Genomic DNA, 18,062 nt, shown 5'->3' with positions numbered 1-18,062 from the left:
AGGCCATGTTCAATCCAGAATTGATGGACATGCTCCACCTAAAAAAAAAAAAACAAATCCCTGAGAGCCACATGCTCTAGGGATCTAAACCTCACCATAACGATAAATAGGATGTGCTGGAGGGATAGATTCCTGTCCTAGAGACTCCCCATGCTTTGGAACAGGATTCCAGTCTACATTAGGCAGAGCCCCTCACTAACACTCTTCAAGAGAAACCTTGACGAGTGGATGGGAAACAGAAAATTTACCCTGGGATCACTGCAGTGGTTCTGCTGGACAGAGGCACATGGAACTAAATCTAAGAGGGCGGCAAAAGCCAATACATTCTGGCTAGGATTATAGATGCCCTTGTGCAGATAGCCTAGTACTTTCCTATGAACCTATGTCAAGAATCTAAATGGCAATGCTCAGATCTGCTCTGAGCTACAACAGAATGGCATTAAATATACTGATCCCAAGGATATTGCCAACATCCTAGCAGATCGATTCAGTGCAAACTTCACCTCCCCTCTCACCCCCTAAAGGGCCCATCTCAATGCTGAAAGATTGCCAAATTCCGGTAATAATGGCTACACAAGTAAAAATGCACTCTCCAAAGCTAAGAATACACCATCCATGGGACCAGACGACATCCCAGGCTGTGTACTACATGAACTACAAAATGAATTGGCACCTCACCTAAGTGTCATGTTTAATCATAGCCTCACCACAGGCTCTGTGGCCACTGAGTACAATTATGCCACTCCACAAGGGGGGAGCCATCTTGGGTCCCAGGAACTACCGTCCCATCAGTCTGATGAGCCTGATCTGCAAGGCCATGGAATGCATTATCATGGAACTTACAAAGACATTGGCAACCTTCAAAACACTGGACCCCAAGCAGTTTGGGTTTGTGAAGGGCCAATCTTGTCTCTTGAACCTGATTGACTTCTTCAAATCAGTCTCCAGAGCCATGGACTAGGGTAAGGTGGTCCACACAGCCTATCTGGACCTTTCCAAGGCTTTCAATACCATCCCCCACTCTGAATCATAGATAAACTTACTAAGCTGGGCATTAATCCCTACATCACTCAATGGGTTGCCAACTGGCTTACTGACAGAACCCACACTGTAAAAGTATCAGACTCCAAATCCAGTTTCAGACAAGTGGAGTACCTCAGGGTTCAGTCCTGCAACCGCTCTTGTTTGGCATCTACTTCTCTGAAGTACAAGCCAACACTAAAGGACTCTGGCTAACAAAGTTTGCAGATGACTGTAAACTGGGAGCCATTATTGAATCCCCAAATGATGTGGATATTCTACAAAAGGACCTTACAGATGCTTGGTGCCAGAGCCATGGGCTCAAGCTCAATGCCAAGAAGTGTATAGTTATCCCTTTTGGGAAAGAACATGTACCCGTGAATTACCACATAGGTGGCAGTGCACTAAACACTGAAAAAGTGTGATAAGAGACTTAGGGACACAGGTGGACAGTGGTCTCACCGTCAATAACCACATCGCCACAAGAGTCAGGAAATCCTTCTATGTGGCACACCTCATCATTAAGGGCTTTTCATCCAGAAAAAAGGAGGTCATTGTTCCACTGTACTCATCCCTCATCAGACCCATTATAGTATACAACACCCCGTTTGGTATGTACCTCTCAAGACATCTGGAACAACTGTTAATGCCGCAGAAATACCTCACTAAAAGAATCACAGGCCTAAAGCAGATGCTCTATGCTGACCGTATAAACAAACTGCACCTATACACTGTCACATATAGTCTACTCAGAGGCGATCTCAGCTTAACATACAAGGACATGTCAAACCCACAGCTGTTGGACATGCTACACTTAAAAAAAAAATCACAATCCCACAGAGACAAACACTCCAGGGATCTAAACCTTGTCATCACAATGAACAAAACATGCTGGAGGGATAGGTTCCTGACCCAGAGACTCCCCAGACTCTGGAATAGACTGCCCATACATGTCAAGCAAAGTGCCTCATTGGCCCTCTTCAAAAGGAACCTTGATGATTGGATGGGAGACAGGAAATTCACCCTGGGGATTACAAAATAGCCAGGGAATTGTTATGGCTAGGCTTGTATAGGCCATAGGGCCAATAGCCTAGTACCAACCTATGAACAAAGCGTAGAACATATGTTTCATAGTAAAGTGCAATGAAAAACAAAGAGTTGGAAAAGATATGCGAGGAAAAGCTCAAGTCATATTATTTGTTACATAGCATATTATGTGATGAATGAGACCGGAGACAACTCTAATAAGATATTTAAAGAGATATTAGAGACAGTGAGGGGAAATTGAATGATGCCTTAGTATGAGAGATGGTGTTCATATTATGGTTTAGAAGGAAGAAGGATGGAGAGAAGGAGATTATAACAAGGGTGCAGGGTAAGATGTCTTCAGGTAGCTTAGGTGAGTAGGGAGGAAAGAGAAAGAGGTAGAGGAAAGGTCTGGAGAGATGAAGTTGATAAGGTGGTGGGAAAAAGAAAAGAAAGGAGTGGAGTAGGAGGCTGGAGAAGCTTCTGAACTGTTATTTAGGATGAAGGGGTGACTGACGTATACTGAGTAAATTCAGCCATTATTAGCACAGGAGCAGGTCCAAAATGTTATAAAGTATTCTTTTAGGGAGCATTTTTTAAACTATTCTAAACCTGTTCTGCCTGCTGTTTTAGCATCTTCCAGTAGTATGACATCCATTTGTCAACCAATACAAACACTGATACACCTCTATAGCAGTTCTCTATCAACAAGCTGCATCTGCAAAAGTCCGTGGCCAGTTTACTTAAAGTAAAGGAACATTACCGTACCTCTCAACCTGGAATAATCAAAAATCTGGACAAAAACTCATGAAAAATAGGTACAAATCTGTACGCTGGTTAACATAAAATTTGCATACATAATTATGTAACCTCACCCATTTCAGACTTGTAAGATACCAACTTTCAAATGCAAAATGAAGAACAGACAACCAAAATATGGCCCCAGGCCAGACCCTGTAGTAAACGGTAACAATTTTTTAAATGTATAGCGATGATGTTCACTGGGAAGGGAGAAGATTATGAACCTTAGGATTTTGTTTTTGAACACTTGCAGTATGTGGGTTTTGTGGTAAAAGTAGGGCATTTAATGGTAGGCAATATTATAATCTTAGCAAAAGAATATTATAGTTTACTAGAACCAAAAGTCATTCTCCATGGCCTACTGATCAGTGGTGTAGCTTGAGTGTGTGCCACCCAGGGCAGTCTTTGAGTTTGCCACCCTTCCCCCCTAACAAAATCATGGTCGAATGGGGCCCCCATAGACAGCCTTCTCCCCTGCAAACATTCCAGTGTCCTCATATAAATACTAATATGTGTACTGCTTTACTTCTGCAATGATTATTTAGACTTCATTTAAAACTTTTATTTTACATTTTATAGCTCAAACATCAATAGATATCTGCTAAACAAAGCAATACAGTCTCACAATGAAAACAGACTTAGCATTAAAACTTCTCTGCCCTTGAAAGTCACTCATTCATTAAAACAGCATTGAAACCCACATTCAAAGAAAATGCATCTGGCCAGTGACGAATAAAGATTACCTTTGGGCTGTTTTGAAATCATAGGCCCGTTGCACACAAAACATAAATATGTTTTAATACACCTTCCTGATTGTATTAAATTATATTTCTTGTATAATACAGCACATTTGTTAGAGCGCATTTTAAATTTATTATTTTGAACATTTTTCCAGTAAGCAATGAAACAAAATACATGTACTAGTAATGACAAAACTGTCCAATTCAGAAAATTTCCATCATAAAAGTCTACTCAAACGTCTACAATCCACCAGTATCAGTAAATGTACACAATCTCTGCAGAAGTAAAAGTCATCTAAATAAGTCCACATTAAAGAGAGATGTAAGATCTGTAACTAATGAAGAGGTTGCTGCTAGCAAACAACATAATAATTCATAGTTTCATATACAAATAAAGTGCCTGTTGCCCTTGAGGAATAAATTGCCTAAGTTACATTAAAAAAATGATAAGCAAGTAATATTGCAATCGGAAATGGATGGCAAACTGATAGGTTCACAGTTAATAGGTATCTCTGCCAAAGAGGACATTCTCAGGACTGCAGCATCCACCCCCTTTAAGTACAAACAATATCAGCAATCCATCTACATACTGTGGGACTAGAACCCACAGCCTTCTGTATCAAAAGCAAGTATTCTACCCGTTATGCTACTAACAACAACACGAATAGACTTGGCATAAACAGCCATAAACTTCTCTGTCCCTGAAGAACTATGCAGCACAAGAAATCTGGAAAAGCCAACATTTATTGGGGGGGGGCAACAGCCCAAAACCAGGGACACATTTTAAACATTGCTTGTATAATTTTAGAAAAGTTGCTAGAATAAAATGTTTTGTGTTACCATGCATTTCCTGAAAGATAGGAAGAAGACCGAAACTGAAATGGCTATCATTACTTAGTGAATTCAGTTCAACTTCTCACTGATTTGTTAGAAAACCACAAATTTTAAGAGGACCAGACCAAACATATGAGCCAAACATTCCGTAAAACTTTGGACATTGAAAACTATGGTTATCTCCTTAACTCACAAGTGGTGATGGTGGTATGGGTAGAGAATTTAGGCTCTTGCTCCTGGTACCTAAGGTACAGGGCTCGAGTCTGAGGAACTCTAACCAACAGTTAGACCTAACTGTGGCATTTTCACACACACAAAGTATATCCTGCAGTAAAGCACCAGTTTCTGCAGCCATTCATTAAAGTAGAAGTAAAGTACACAGTTTCTCCTCGCTCAGCCATTAAAGTAAAATAAAATGCAGACGTTTCTTAAATAAGTAAAGCACAATTTACTTGCTTTGCCTGCCATTACAGTTTCTGCAGCCATTTTTTTAAAGTAAAAAGAAAGTACACACTCACAGTTTATCATCACTAAGCCATTAGTTGATTAAAGTAAAATAAAATGCAGCTATTTCTTAAATAAGTACTCTTGGTGCCGCACTGTTAGTTTCTCCTCACTCAGCCATTAAAGTAAAATAAAATGAAACCATTTCTTAAATAAGTAAAGTACTCCCGCTGCCACACCGTTAAAGTAAAGCACAGTTTCTCCTGCTGCTGCACACACACAGTGTACATAGACAAAAGAAATTTGCCTTGCCTGCCATTACAGTTTCAGCAGCCGTTCGTTAAAGTAAAAAGTACACAGTTTCTCCTCACTCAGACATTAAAATAAAGTAAAAATAAAGCACTTAAGTTTTCTGTAGCCATTTCTTAAATAAATAAGGCTACTATAAGTAATGCCTTGCATATATTTTTTACCCAGAGCCAAGCGGGGGAAGAAAGCTGTGCTGTGTGCACACATAGACCGTTCTGCAGAAGCTGACGTCATCACACACGCCTGGCATGTGATGACATCAGGAGTAAAAAAATGAAAAAACAGGAAATTCAGAAATTAAAGGAGCCACATAGGAATTCATGGCACCCCAATATTTTGCCCTCAAAACCAGTATTTACTGAGGAATTCATTACGGTTGAGAGGTATGAACATTACAGTTTGTCAAGCAATACAAACATTGTGAGGCATCCTTATAGCAGTTCTCTACCAGCAAGCTGCATCTGCAAAAGTCTGTGGCCAGTTTACTTAAAGTAAAGGAACATTACAGTTTGTCAACTAATACAAACACTGTGAGGCATCCCTATAGCAGTTCTCTACCAGCAAGCTGCATCTACAAAAGTCTGTGACCGGTTTACTTAAAGTAAAGGAACATTACAGTGCATGTTAATGACTTGACCCTTCTATGATTGTAAATCTCATTAGAATTGACAGAGTGCACACTACTGGTACCCCCCCCCCCCCCCCGAGATCTCTTTAAACCCAATACTTTCTAGTTTGCAATCTTTGTTTTACTCAGTCTTCCATCTTCCCCAATATACTTTACCATATTTCTCTCACTCCATACTCACTCCTGGCCTAAGGTTTCTGTTTCTCTAAGAATTCCTACTCTACAAAATTGTCAGCTGCATAGATACTTTTCACAATACCTGGTAGTCCAAGTGACTGACTGTTCCTTGCGGTGCAATCATAGAACTTGGCTCTGCAGTTATTTCTGTTTTTGCCCTCCTCTTTTGTACCTTACTGCTGTCTTCTTCTGAATTTACTGAATTCCACTCCGTTATAAATCTCATTTCCTTTTGGCTGCCCTACTGCCAGACCTTTCCTTGTAACTTGTTCTCTCTCTCTCATTCAGTTTTATTTTTTTTTTCTGAGTAATGTAAAATCCAGTAGCAGTGTAACTCTGATTCACTCTCCCTTTTGGTGAATATTACCCCGCCCCTCCTGCAGAAACTCCAATTACAAACTAACAGAACATTTCAAATACACCCCACTCAGACTGGCGCCATTTTAAAACTATTCTAGCCTATTCTGCCTGCTGTTTTGGCATCTTTCAGTAGTGTGACCTCATTGTAAGTTCTCTTAAATGTGTTTTTTTCTTCTATAGAAATCCAAGGATTCTCAGAATACGTGCTAATTGTTTGTTATAAGCAGCAAAATATGCCACCATTTACATGTGTATATATTTAAAGGGTTATGCTCATCACCAACAAGCTGCATCTGTAAAAGTCTGTGGCCGGTTTACTTAAAGTAAAAGAACATTACAGTGTATGTTAATGCCTTAAACCTTCTATGATTGTACATTTCATTAGAATGTATTTAGGGAGTGCACACTACTGGTAACGCCCACCCCCACCAGAGAGCTCTTTAAACCCAATACTTTCTAGTTTGGAATCATTGTTTTCCTCAGTCTTCTCCTTCCCCAATACACTTTCCCATATTTCTCCCACTCCATACTCATTGCTGGCATAACCACTTAGGGTAGCACAGGACTCCAGAAGTTAACATTGCTACCTCACAACACTTAGTTCTGCAGTTTGGTTATCACCTGGGGTGCTTTCTGTATAGAGAATGCATGTCTTTTCTGTTCCAGGCAAATTGTCTTCATGTTCCTCCTGTTTCTCTAAGAATTCCTACTCTACATCTACCCTAAACAGGAAGTACAGGTAAGAGAGGGGAGAGTTCAAGAAGCAGACCAGAGGGCAAGTTTTTGTTTGGATCTGTAAAAGGGCTTTTTCATATGGGGGGAGTGGGACTTGACGTATGAGATAACTGCCAGAGTGGATAGTAGACAGGAAATCCACACAGACATTCAAGAGGTCATGGGATAAGTACAGAAAGCTAAGACAGACATGAAGGGAAGGCTAAATGCACTAAAAGGGCAAATGAGATCAGATTAATGGCAGAAGGAGAAATTAGTCAGTGTAATGGAGATTTATTCTTCCATTTGCAGTTGCTAGGCAGTCATTTTAATCATCCTCCCTAGTAACCACTCAGTGAAACTGCATTACTATGCAAAGATTTGTGGTATCGCCAGTGGAAATGACGCCTTGGAATTGTGTATACTTACTATTTTCTTCTCATCGAGGAAGTTGTTTTTTACCCCAGAAGATGGGTTATTGGGGTAACCAAGGGACTGTTGGCAGATAATGTTTGTATTTTCATAGTGACATTTCAGAATACCATGGAGGAGTTCTACCTCTTCGGACAAACAAAATCGACAGTAATACGTGTGCTGGTGGGTACTGTCTGAAAAAAATGAAGGCGTAAATGCCTAAGCTGAAATACAAATGGCAATAATGTAAATTAAATGAAAATTCAAACAGTCTGCAGTCTGGTTTTGACAGTTTGAAGGAAGATTGTGTATTAAGCTTGGTACGATGAACACTATGCAGTTGGACCAAGATGTTGGAATATTTACTGGTGGAACTAAAAATGACTTCATGGTTTGTAAAAAAAAAAAAAAAAAAAGTTGGACAGGATAGCAGTGAGATGGAGTCAAAGAGACATTCATCAATGATGGAAATAAAAAGAAGGGAATGCAACTACACAGAACATCAATGAGACTCTACAGTACTGTAGCAGATCTTGTGGGCAACATCTCTGGGGACAAAAAGGCTATACACATTACAGAGACTGCAACACACATTTGTTGGGTTGCTGAAATATTCATCCTCTGTTCTGTGGGCTGGAGTAGGGTGGAGTGTAAAGCAGTGGAAGTGTAATACCATAACCACTTAGGGTAGCACAGGACTCCAGAAGTTAACATTGCTACCTCACAGCACTTAGTTCTGCAGTTTGGTTATCACCTGGGGTGCTTTCTGTATAGAGAATGCATGTCTTTTCTGTTCCAGGCAAATTGTCTTCATGTTCCTCCCACATCCAGAAGACTGTCTGTAGATGAAGTTTGATCCTCTAAATTGCCCACAGGTACTTGTAAAGTGTAAGAGTGAATATTTGTGTACATCCTACAGTGGAGTGGCACTCCATTCAGAATAAGCTTCCATGCTTTTTTACACACTGCTTACTAAAATACACTCCATCTCTCAGCAACCCTGCATTGGATTAAGCAGAATAATCAGAGAATGAATGAATGAACAAACATTAACATTTGCAGGAGTATCACGGAGTTTGTCCTTGTCATGATAATTAGCAAAATTAGTTTACTTCCAGACTCTGGACTGCACATGTAATTATGGCCTTCTACAAAGTTTACAAAGTTCACCATGGCTTCAGCACTATTGCAACCTTGCTTACAAATGTAAACTCACATTTATGACATAAGATGAATCCAGTCAAAAGGTGCCATCTCTGCAGATTAAGGCATTTGATATGTCTAAATCATTGTCATACTTGAAACAGCAGGATTTGCTATTGAACCCATCTCGGGGGTTTAAAACTACCTCTCAAAGGTCAATCCAAGTCAAAGCTAAACTCCTATTTCCAAGCACAGAAACTGTTTCCATAGGTCACCTACTAGGCTAAGGGCTGACCTCTTCCTCCTACATCTTTACAAATTACCCTCCCAGCTTTTAACCTCATTGCACTGTTATCCATTATGTTGATGGCCTTGTAATTCTTAACCACAGGGGCTCCATTTGACCAGACATTCACAGCTAACTACAGCATGGCTTCTTCTATCTCTAGAACTGCAGTTCATCTAATTTTCATAAAAACAGCAAAGAAAAAAATGATAGCTTTTACTACTACTACACCTTCAGTCTACTCCTTTAAACACTACCAACTTCTGTAACATGGCTGTATCTTTCTAATGCTAAATACTTGTGTGTCTGTTTAGGCCCCTTGTTAAATTTTAAGTAAATAGTCTTATATGTTCATCTGCTACAACTCAGTTAAGATGACTATAACCTCCTGTTTGATTTCTGATAAATAAAAACAGAACTGCAATAGGAAAGCTTATATCTAGAACTGAATACTCCCTTAAACGTCATTCCTACTCACTTTGTAAGACTTCCTGCCTTTAGATAACTCTCACAATAGGTAAAGTCATGCTTCCTCCCATGGGTGGAACATCAAAATCTCTCTCTTGCTAAGACCTGCTGCATTTCACTTCATAAGAGGTCTATCCTGCTATTTCTGCTACTTATAGATCACCTCCTGTCCAATAAGCATTATCCCTAGCTCATACCCATTTTCTCTACCATTTGTAAGTATATAGACCAACAGCTTGGAGCCCACATTCTTCAGTCTTTTGCTTTTACAATAAGATCCACTGATAAAGCCCTCTCATTTTGTATTCTCACAACATAATGCAATTCCTTCAGGTAAAATACCTATCAAATAAAAAAAAAAAATTGGTTGCATTTCCAGTTTTGGAGCTTACTTACCTGCAGCTAACCACCTTACTCCTGATACTTTGTATACTGCCAGTTATGTCCGTTACTTTTGCCTTTCTGTGTTGGCTCCAAATCTGAATCATCTGGATTACTAATCCCACCCTTATGTGTCGGCAGATCATTTTTTTCAGACTTTCCACCTGTTGGCCTGTTAAAGTACAGTTTTGTACCTACCATAAATGTAGATGTTCGAAGATCCACATTGCTGCAGTCCTTACACTTGGGTAGTCCGCTGTCCTCGGTCGGCCCGAATATCAAAGTATAAGGCTGACGTCAGTCAGGGCGCATTTGACTGACATCAGGACGTCAGGGTACAAATGCGCATGACCGACGTCATATCCTCAGTCTTTTCTTGCCCCAGATGTCAGAAGACCCTAAAAATAAAGGTCAAAACCAAAAGACAGCAAACAACCAACCAACCACCCTTGCACTAACTATATGTACAATATATACAATATACACAATATGTACAACCCAACCCACACAACCACCTCTAACTACAGAGGGAAGGAGGGAGGGTAATTGGACTGCAGCAATGTGGATCTTGAACATCTACATTTATGGTAGGTACAAAACTGTACTATGTTCTTCATCTCACATTGCTGCAGTCCTTACACTTGGGTAGAATCCCAAAGCAGAGGTAAGGGAGGATGGCTAACTACAAGGAAGCAGGAGCTGCCAAAATGCCCTGCAAAACAGCAGTGGCAAAACCAGCCCTGGACTTAGAGTAAAGTGGCAGGTGATAATGCCTAGAGAAAGTATGCACAGAACTCCAAGTAGCTGCCTCCAAAATATCCTTGGTAGCCACTCCCCTCAAAAAAGCTGTTGAAGTGGCAGTAGCCCTAGTGGAATGAGGCCTAATCCCAGCTGGAATCTCCTTGCCATGATGGGAATAACAGAAAGCAATGCAAAACCCAATCCACTTAGAAATAGTTTGTTTTGACACAGGCTTGCCCTGAGAACTCAAAGCAAAAGAAACAAACAACTGCTGAGACTGCCTGAACCCTTTAGTTCTGTCCAAATAATAACGCAACTGCCTGTGGACATCTAAAGTGTGCAAAATCTTTTCCCCTTTATTTTGGGGATTTGCATAAAAAGTAGGCAAATGAATAGTTTGGTTTAAAGCCACACTAGAAACCACCTTAGGCATAAAGGAAGGATTAGTACGTAATGATACCCTATCCTTATGGAAAATCAAGAAAGGCTCAACCGCCATAAGGGCCTGTAATTCAGAAACCCTTCTTGCAGAGGTAATGGCCACCAAAAAAGCAGTCTTCCATGATAAATATTTCAACTCAGCAGTAGCTGCAGGCTCAAAAGGTTGTAGAGTGAGTTTCTCCAACACAAAATTGAGATCCCAAGCAGGAGTAGGAGCTCTTCGTGGGGGTCTTATATTCTTTGCCCCTCTAAGAAATTGCTTGAACAAAGGATGAGAAAACAATGGTGGGTTGCAATCATAGTGAGCTGAAATTGCTGCAGCATGAACTTTAATAGAAGAGAAAGACAAACCTTTGTCTAGTAACTCAGTAAGATATTGAAGAGCCACACACAAATTAGGCTCAGAAACATCAAAATCTTTTGCTGCACTCCAAAACAAAAATCTCTTCCATTTGTCTGCGTACACTTTCCTTGTACTAGGCCTCCTAGCTTCCAAAATAACATTCAAAACTTGCTGAGGAAGTGGAGGCCCACTATGGTTCAAAACAGAATATGCCAGGCTGTTAGGTGCAGAGAGCGAAGCTTGACATTTAGCAAATGGCTGTCCTCCTGCGACAACAGGTGTGGAATCGAAGGCAAAAGCCATGGAGGCTTCCGTACCAGACTTCTCAGTAATGGGTACCAGTGTTGTCGAGGCCAATCCGGAGCTATTAAAATCATCCTTGGCCTGTCCTGTCTGACCTTTAGAAGTACCTTTGGGAGGAGAGGCAGAGGTGGAAAGGCATACACATGAAGATTGCTCCAATTGAAAGAAAGAACATCCACCTTCCAAGCTGTGGGATGAAACCTTTTTGTGCAAAACCTTGGCAGCTGATGGTTCAGTGGAGAAGCGAACAGATCTATGTCTGGAGTTCCCCAGGACACTGTCAATTTCTGAAATACATGAGGATCCAATTTCCACTCGTGGGGATCCATAATTCGTCTGCTCAACACATCTGCTAAGGAGTTCTGTGCTCCTGGCAGAAACCTTGCCTGAAGATTGAGCTGTAAACTGAGAGCAGTCTCCCACAAAATCATTGCTTGCCTGCATAGAGGATAAGAATCGTTCCCCTTGCTTGTTGATGTACCACATGACAGTTGTGTTGTCTGTTAGAATCAACACCTGCCCTGGAAGAAGTAATTCCTTGAAAGCTATTAATGCAAACTGGACTGCTAACATCTCCTTCATGTTGATATGTAGATGTTGTAGTCTGACAGGCCACTTGTTTTGTATCCACTTTCCATTTAGATGAGCTCCCCAAGCTTTGTCTGAGGCATCTGTCGTTAAAATCTGACTCACCTCTGGCCGGGTCACAGAGAGTCCCTTGTTTAGGTGACATTCCTGAGCCCACCACAAAAATTCCTTTTGAATGCAAGGTATTATTTGAATGACAGTGTCCAGATCCTGGCAGTGCTGTGTCCACACATTTTTGAGATACCATTGTAGCTTCCTCATATGCAGTTTGGCATTGGGAAGCACCAGAATACAAGATGCCATGAACCCTAAGGCTTGAAGGACTGTCCTTGCAGTCAGCCCGGACTGATGAGATAGTTGATGGAAGTAAAGGGATAGACTCTTTTGTTTGTCCGGGGTTAAAAGGCCATCTGGGATGCTGTATTCAGTCTCACACCCAGAAAGCACATGTCTTGAGAGGGTACTAGACTGGACTTTATTTCGTTCACAGAATACCCTAGGCATCTTAGCACTGCTATCACATATTCCAAATGATGAAGAAGCTCTTCTCTACCTTGAGCCAGAATTAGGCAGTCGTCCAAATAAGGATAGATCTGTATTCCTTTTAGTCTGAAGAAAGCTATTACTGGAGCCAGAACTTTCGTGAACACTCTGGGCGCAGTAGATAAGCCAAAGGGCAATGCAGAGAACTGATAGTGAGAAGTCCCAGCCCGAAAACGCAGATACTTTCTGCAACTTAGTCTGATAGGAACATGAAGGTAAGCCTCCTTGAGATCCAAAGTTACCATCCAATGATCTTTGCCCAGCAGAGGTAAAAGCTGCTGCAACGTCAACATTTTGAACTTGGGAATGTCCAGATAAGTGTTGAGGATAGATAAATCCAAAATTGGTCTCCACGTGTTCCCCTTCTTTGGTACTAGGAACAGGCGAGAATAAAATCCTAGGCCCACTTCTGGCAGAGGGACCGGCTGTATGGCCCCTAGTTGGAGCAACAGAGAAACCTGTTTGTGAGCCTCTATTCTTTGTTGAGGAGGAACGTCTGGCATGCCTTTGAAAGGAGGCAAGGTATGGAAATAAAACCTGTAGCCGTGGTGTATGATATCCAATACCCATCTGTCCTGGGTAATTAAACTCCAATTTTCTTTGAAAAGTGCCAACCTTCCTCCCAAAGGTGCTGCCAGACGAGCAGGCTCTGGCAGCTGAAAAGGTAGGTCATTGGGTCTGCTTACGAAAGGACTGACCCCTGCCTTCGCCCGAAGCCTGTGCAGGAGAACTCCCTGTTCTAGGCCTGAAAGAGCCCTGGGCTCTGCCCTTACCACGTCTAGACCTACCCCTAGACTGTGAATCATAAGAAGGATACGTCCACCCTTTAGTAGGCCAATTTCTACTAAACTTTGGAGGGTGGACCTGCAAAAAATCTTTAACAGTCTGCATAGACTTAGCCTTGTCTTCCATTTTCTTTAAAACTGTCTCAACAGGAGGACCAAACAACACATCAGATTGTAAAGGAGCATCTAAAATCCTTGTTTTAACATGTTCAGACAAATTCTGATCCCTCAGCCAGGCGTGCCTGCGAAGAACTGACCCAGTGGCAGCCACCCTAGACGAGGCCTGTACAGCATCAAAACCACATTGCAAAGAATGCTTACCCACCTGTTCAGAAACATGTACTAAATCTTGCAACTCTTTACAATCAATACCTACTGCCAGAGCATCAACCTTAGACTTCAATTGTGAAAGGAGATAGTTTTGGTATTTCAACATGTGAAACTGGCAATTCAGAGCCCTCATAGCAAGAGTGGAAGAAGTATAGACTTTCTTTCCCCATCTATCCAAGGCCCTAGCCTCCTTGTCTGCAGGAACCGGATTCTTAACAACAGAAGCCTTAACACCTTTAGGCCCCTGGCTAACAGTTTCTGGGTCTGCCCTAGGACTCTTAAAAAGATACTTATGAGCTTCAGGCACCCTGTAATACCTATCCGGCTTAACAGGAGCAGGAGGCAAAGAATCAGGATTAAGAGAAGCTTCTGTAAAACATCTTCCACTACATCCAAAACAGGAGGTATAGCCAAAGGCCTATGCTGGGGTAAAACAGAAATTCCTAAGCCTTTTCCTGGAATCAGAGAAGTCCTGACCTTCCCACTTAAAATGCTCCCTCATGGAATGAAGAGTTTCTGAAAAAGAAAAATCCTCAGGAGGAGTAGCAGAAGGAGTAGAATCATCCACATCAGAATCAGAATAAGGAGAGTACTCCTGCAAGTCTTCAGCCGAAGACTCTGAAACATCTGAAGCCTGCTCAAAACCCCCAGCTCAGGCTCCACCCTAGGTCTCTTATCAGGAGGGGGCATAGAACCCCTAATCAAAGTAATTAAATCTTCTGCCATTTTAAGCATATGCTTCTTGGGCACAGTACCTGAAGAGCTAGGGATAACACCAACTGAAGCTAAACCTGGCCTGCCCCTGGGAGAAGCCTTTGAAACAGAAGGAGAGGGCCTAGCCACCTTAGGAAGGGAGGGGAGTATAGTAACATGAGAAGCCCCCTCAGCCTGACTAGTCTCCTGAGAGGCCACATCTTGCAATAATAAGGTCTCACCCTGGGAACACAAAGAAACCTCCGGTGGAGCCACCGGCTCCACCGACACCTCTAAAGAACCGGCGTCCGGTACAGACGGTTCTTCTAGCCTAGGCTTAACTGCCTTGTCCTTGCGCTTCTTCGAAGAAGCGGGTGTCGGAGCATCTGACGGCATTTTATAGTTGCACCGCTTCCCAAAGACTAACCTTGCACAATCCAACCTTCTCTTTATAGTGCGTTTATTAAATCTAGCACAAGAGCGACAGCCAACAACGTCGTGCTCAGGCCCTAAGCAAGGAATACACAAAGTATGATAATCTCTATGCGGTATCTGTTTCCCACAAGAAATGCAATTATTAACTTTTTCTGACATCCGGTAAATGACTGAGGCAAGAAAAAACTAAAATATTCCCAACGGGTACTTAGCCAACTTTGAACTCGGTCTGAAACTTCTAAATCGAAAAATCTCAGAACGCCAACCGGCACTTGCAATGCTGCTTCTGCATCGGACCATGCGGCAAAAAAGACTGAGGATATGACGTCGGTCATGCGCATTTGTACCCTGACGTCCTGATGTCAGTCAAATGCGCCCTGACCGACGTCAGCCTTATACTTTGATATTCGGGCCGACCGAGGACAGCGGACTACCCAAGTGTAAGGACTGCAGCAATGTGAGATGAAGAACATCATAAATTCTGCTGAACTGTGGGCTGAGACAAAGCAGAGCCAGGTGTACCTGTGGTCAGCACTGAGGCTTGAGATATCCAAGCCATTCAAGCAGAAATGGGTAAATGTGGGCAGTACTGTGGGCTAAGACATCTGACCTCCCAAGCACAGACAGGTGTAACTGTAGGCAGTACTGTGGACTGAAACTTCTGACCTCTGAAGCAGAAATAGGTAAATGTGGGCAGCACAGTGGGCTGATACATCTGACCTCCCAAGCAGAGACAGCTAAATATGGGCAGTACTATGAAAAATGTGCACATCCATATATGTCACATTGATATTATGGATATAGAAAAATTACTTTATGAATTCTCAAGCTTATTTCCAAATCGATCTAGTTATAAAATTAGATACAAACATAGGTTCATAGGTAGGTACTAGGCTATCGGCCCAAGAGCCTACGTAAGCCTAGCCAGCAAGGTTCCATAGCTTATGCCACCCAAGAAAGTTATTTTCCTGTGCCACTGTCAAGCAGAGACACAGAAGTGATCCCCGGGATGTATTTCCTATTTCCCATCCACTCATCAAGATTTTTCTTAAAGAGTGCTAATGAAGAACTTTGCTTGACATAGATGGGTAGTTTGTTCCAGAGTATAGGAAGTCTCCCGGACAGGAATCTATCCCTCCAGCATGTCCTGTTTATTGTGGTGACAAGGTTTAGGTCACTAGAGCATGTAGCTCGGAGGGATTGGGATTTCTTTAGGTGTAGCATGTCCAACAGCTCTGGGTTTGACATAGCTTTATATGTTAGGTAGAGATCACCTCAGAGTAGGCGATATGCTACGGAGTAAAGCTGGAGTTGTTTGAGGCGGTCAGTGTAGGGCATTTGTTTGAGGCCAGTAATCCTCTTTGTGAGGTACTTCTGTGGCCTTTCCAGCTGCTGCAGATGTCTTGTGAGGTACATTCCAAAATGGGCATTGTACTCTATAATGGGTCTAATGAGTGACGAGTAGAGGGGAACAATGACCTCTTTTTTCATGGATGAGAACCCTTTTATGATGAGGTGTGCCATGTAGAAGGACTTCCTTGATGACTGTGGCGATGTGACTATCAAAGGAGAGACTACTGTCCACCTGGGTCCCAAGGTCTCTTATCACGCATTCGGTGTTAAGTAGATTGCTGCCTATGTGGTAGTTCATGGGTACAGAGTTTTTACCAAAGGGGATGACACTGCACTTTTTGGCATTGAGCTTGAGGCCATGGCTCTGACACCAGGCATCTGTCTCAGTGAGGCCCTTCTGTAGGATGTTCACATCATTTGGGGACTTGACTATGGCTCCTAGTTTGCAGTCATCTGCGAACTTCGTTAGCCAGAGGCCTTCTGTGTTAGCCAGTACTTCAGAGAAGTAGATACCAAACAGGAGAGGTCCCAGGACGGAACCCTGTGGTACTCCACTTGTCACTGCTTTGAGGTCAGATTTGGAGTCTGCAACTTTTACAGTGTGGGTTCTGTCACTGAGCCAGTTGGCAACCCATCTTGTGACATAGGGGTTTATACCTAGTTTAGTGAGTTTAGCTATAATTCCAGAATGGGGGATGGTGTCGAAAGCCTTGGTGAGGTCAGGATAGGCTGTGTGAACCACCTTACCCTCATCCACGGCTTTGGTGACTGCCTCAAATAAGTCGATCAGGTTCAGGAGGCATGATCTGCCCCCGAACTGGGTGGGATCCAGAGTTTGGAAGTTACCAATGTCTTTGTTTATGAGTTCCATGATTTCCATGATGATACGTTCCATGGCCTTGCAGACCGGGCTCGTCAGGCTAATAGGTCGATAGTTCACGGAATCAGTGGTGGCTCCCCCTTTGTGGAGTGGGATGACTGTTGCTGTGCACCATTCAGTGGGCATAAAGCCTGATGCGAGGCTATTATTCAACATGGTGCTTAAGTGGGGAGCCAGTTCGTTCTGAAGTTCATTTAAAACGCAGCCTGGGATGTTGTCTGGTCCCATGGATGCTGTGTTTTTGGCTTTAGAGAGTGCAGCTTTTACCTGCGTAGTTGCGATTACAGGGACTCTGCATTCTACCTGTATAGATATGGGCCCTTTAGGGGGTAAGAGGGGGGTAAAGTTAGCACTGAACCTATCTGCCAGGATGTTGGCAATATCAGTTGGTTCTGTAATTTTCGTGCCTTTGTGCTGTAACTCAGAGCAGATCTGGGTGTTGCCATCTAGATTCTTGACATAGCTATAGAATGCTTTGTGGTTGTCCTTGGATTTAGTGATGATTTCTTTTCATAGCTAGCTTTGGAGGATCTTATAAGGGATCTCAGCTTCTTACTGAGGCTGACCAGGGAGCTCCTCCACTCATGGGATTTTACTCTCTTTTGCAACAGTTACTTCCTTCTGTTGTACAGTTTGTTTATGGCAGGGTACCACCAGATTGGCTTCCTTTTTTTGGAAGATAGCATCTTGGTTCTGTTTGGGATAGCACGATCCATGCACTCGTGTAAGTGCTTATAGAGTGCATTTGTGTAGGATTCAGCAGTTGTAACTGTATTGTCCATCTACATGGGTCTCATGAAGTTCACCACTTCTGTCTTAAGAAGCAGGAAGTTAGCTTTGGAGAAATTTTTTACTGTGGTTTTCTTAATGGGGGATGCGGGT

General features: G+C 42.4%; 1 protein-coding gene across 3 annotated transcripts in view; it reads right to left on the bottom strand.

Moving 5' to 3' along the window:
* The window catches only part of LOC122799567 (catechol O-methyltransferase-like), a 287,182-nt gene that overhangs the window by 213,205 nt on the left and 55,915 nt on the right, over positions 1–18,062 (bottom strand). Inside the window, exon 1 of one of the 3 annotated variants that reach the window (XM_044068703.1) lies at positions 6,961–7,019. The exons of 1 other annotated variant lie outside the window; for it this stretch is intronic. Coding sequence is in view for 1 of the 2 variants with exons in the window: in XM_044068701.1 (XP_043924636.1) it covers positions 6,062–6,205 (144 nt within the window). In the remaining variant the exon portion in view is untranslated. Of the gene's footprint in view, positions 1–6,061; positions 6,328–6,960; positions 7,020–18,062 lie in introns of those variants that run through there. One more of the 3 variants, XM_044068701.1, reaches the window with a different exon arrangement.

The sequence above is a fragment of the Protopterus annectens genome, chromosome 4.part0 (genome assembly GCF_019279795.1).
Source record: "Protopterus annectens isolate FY-2018-M chromosome 4.part0, PAN1.0, whole genome shotgun sequence".
In the NCBI taxonomy this organism is placed as follows: Eukaryota; Metazoa; Chordata; order Ceratodontiformes; family Protopteridae; genus Protopterus; species Protopterus annectens.
The sequence above is the reverse complement of the archived record's forward strand: the minus strand, read 5'-3'. Positions and strand labels throughout refer to the sequence as shown.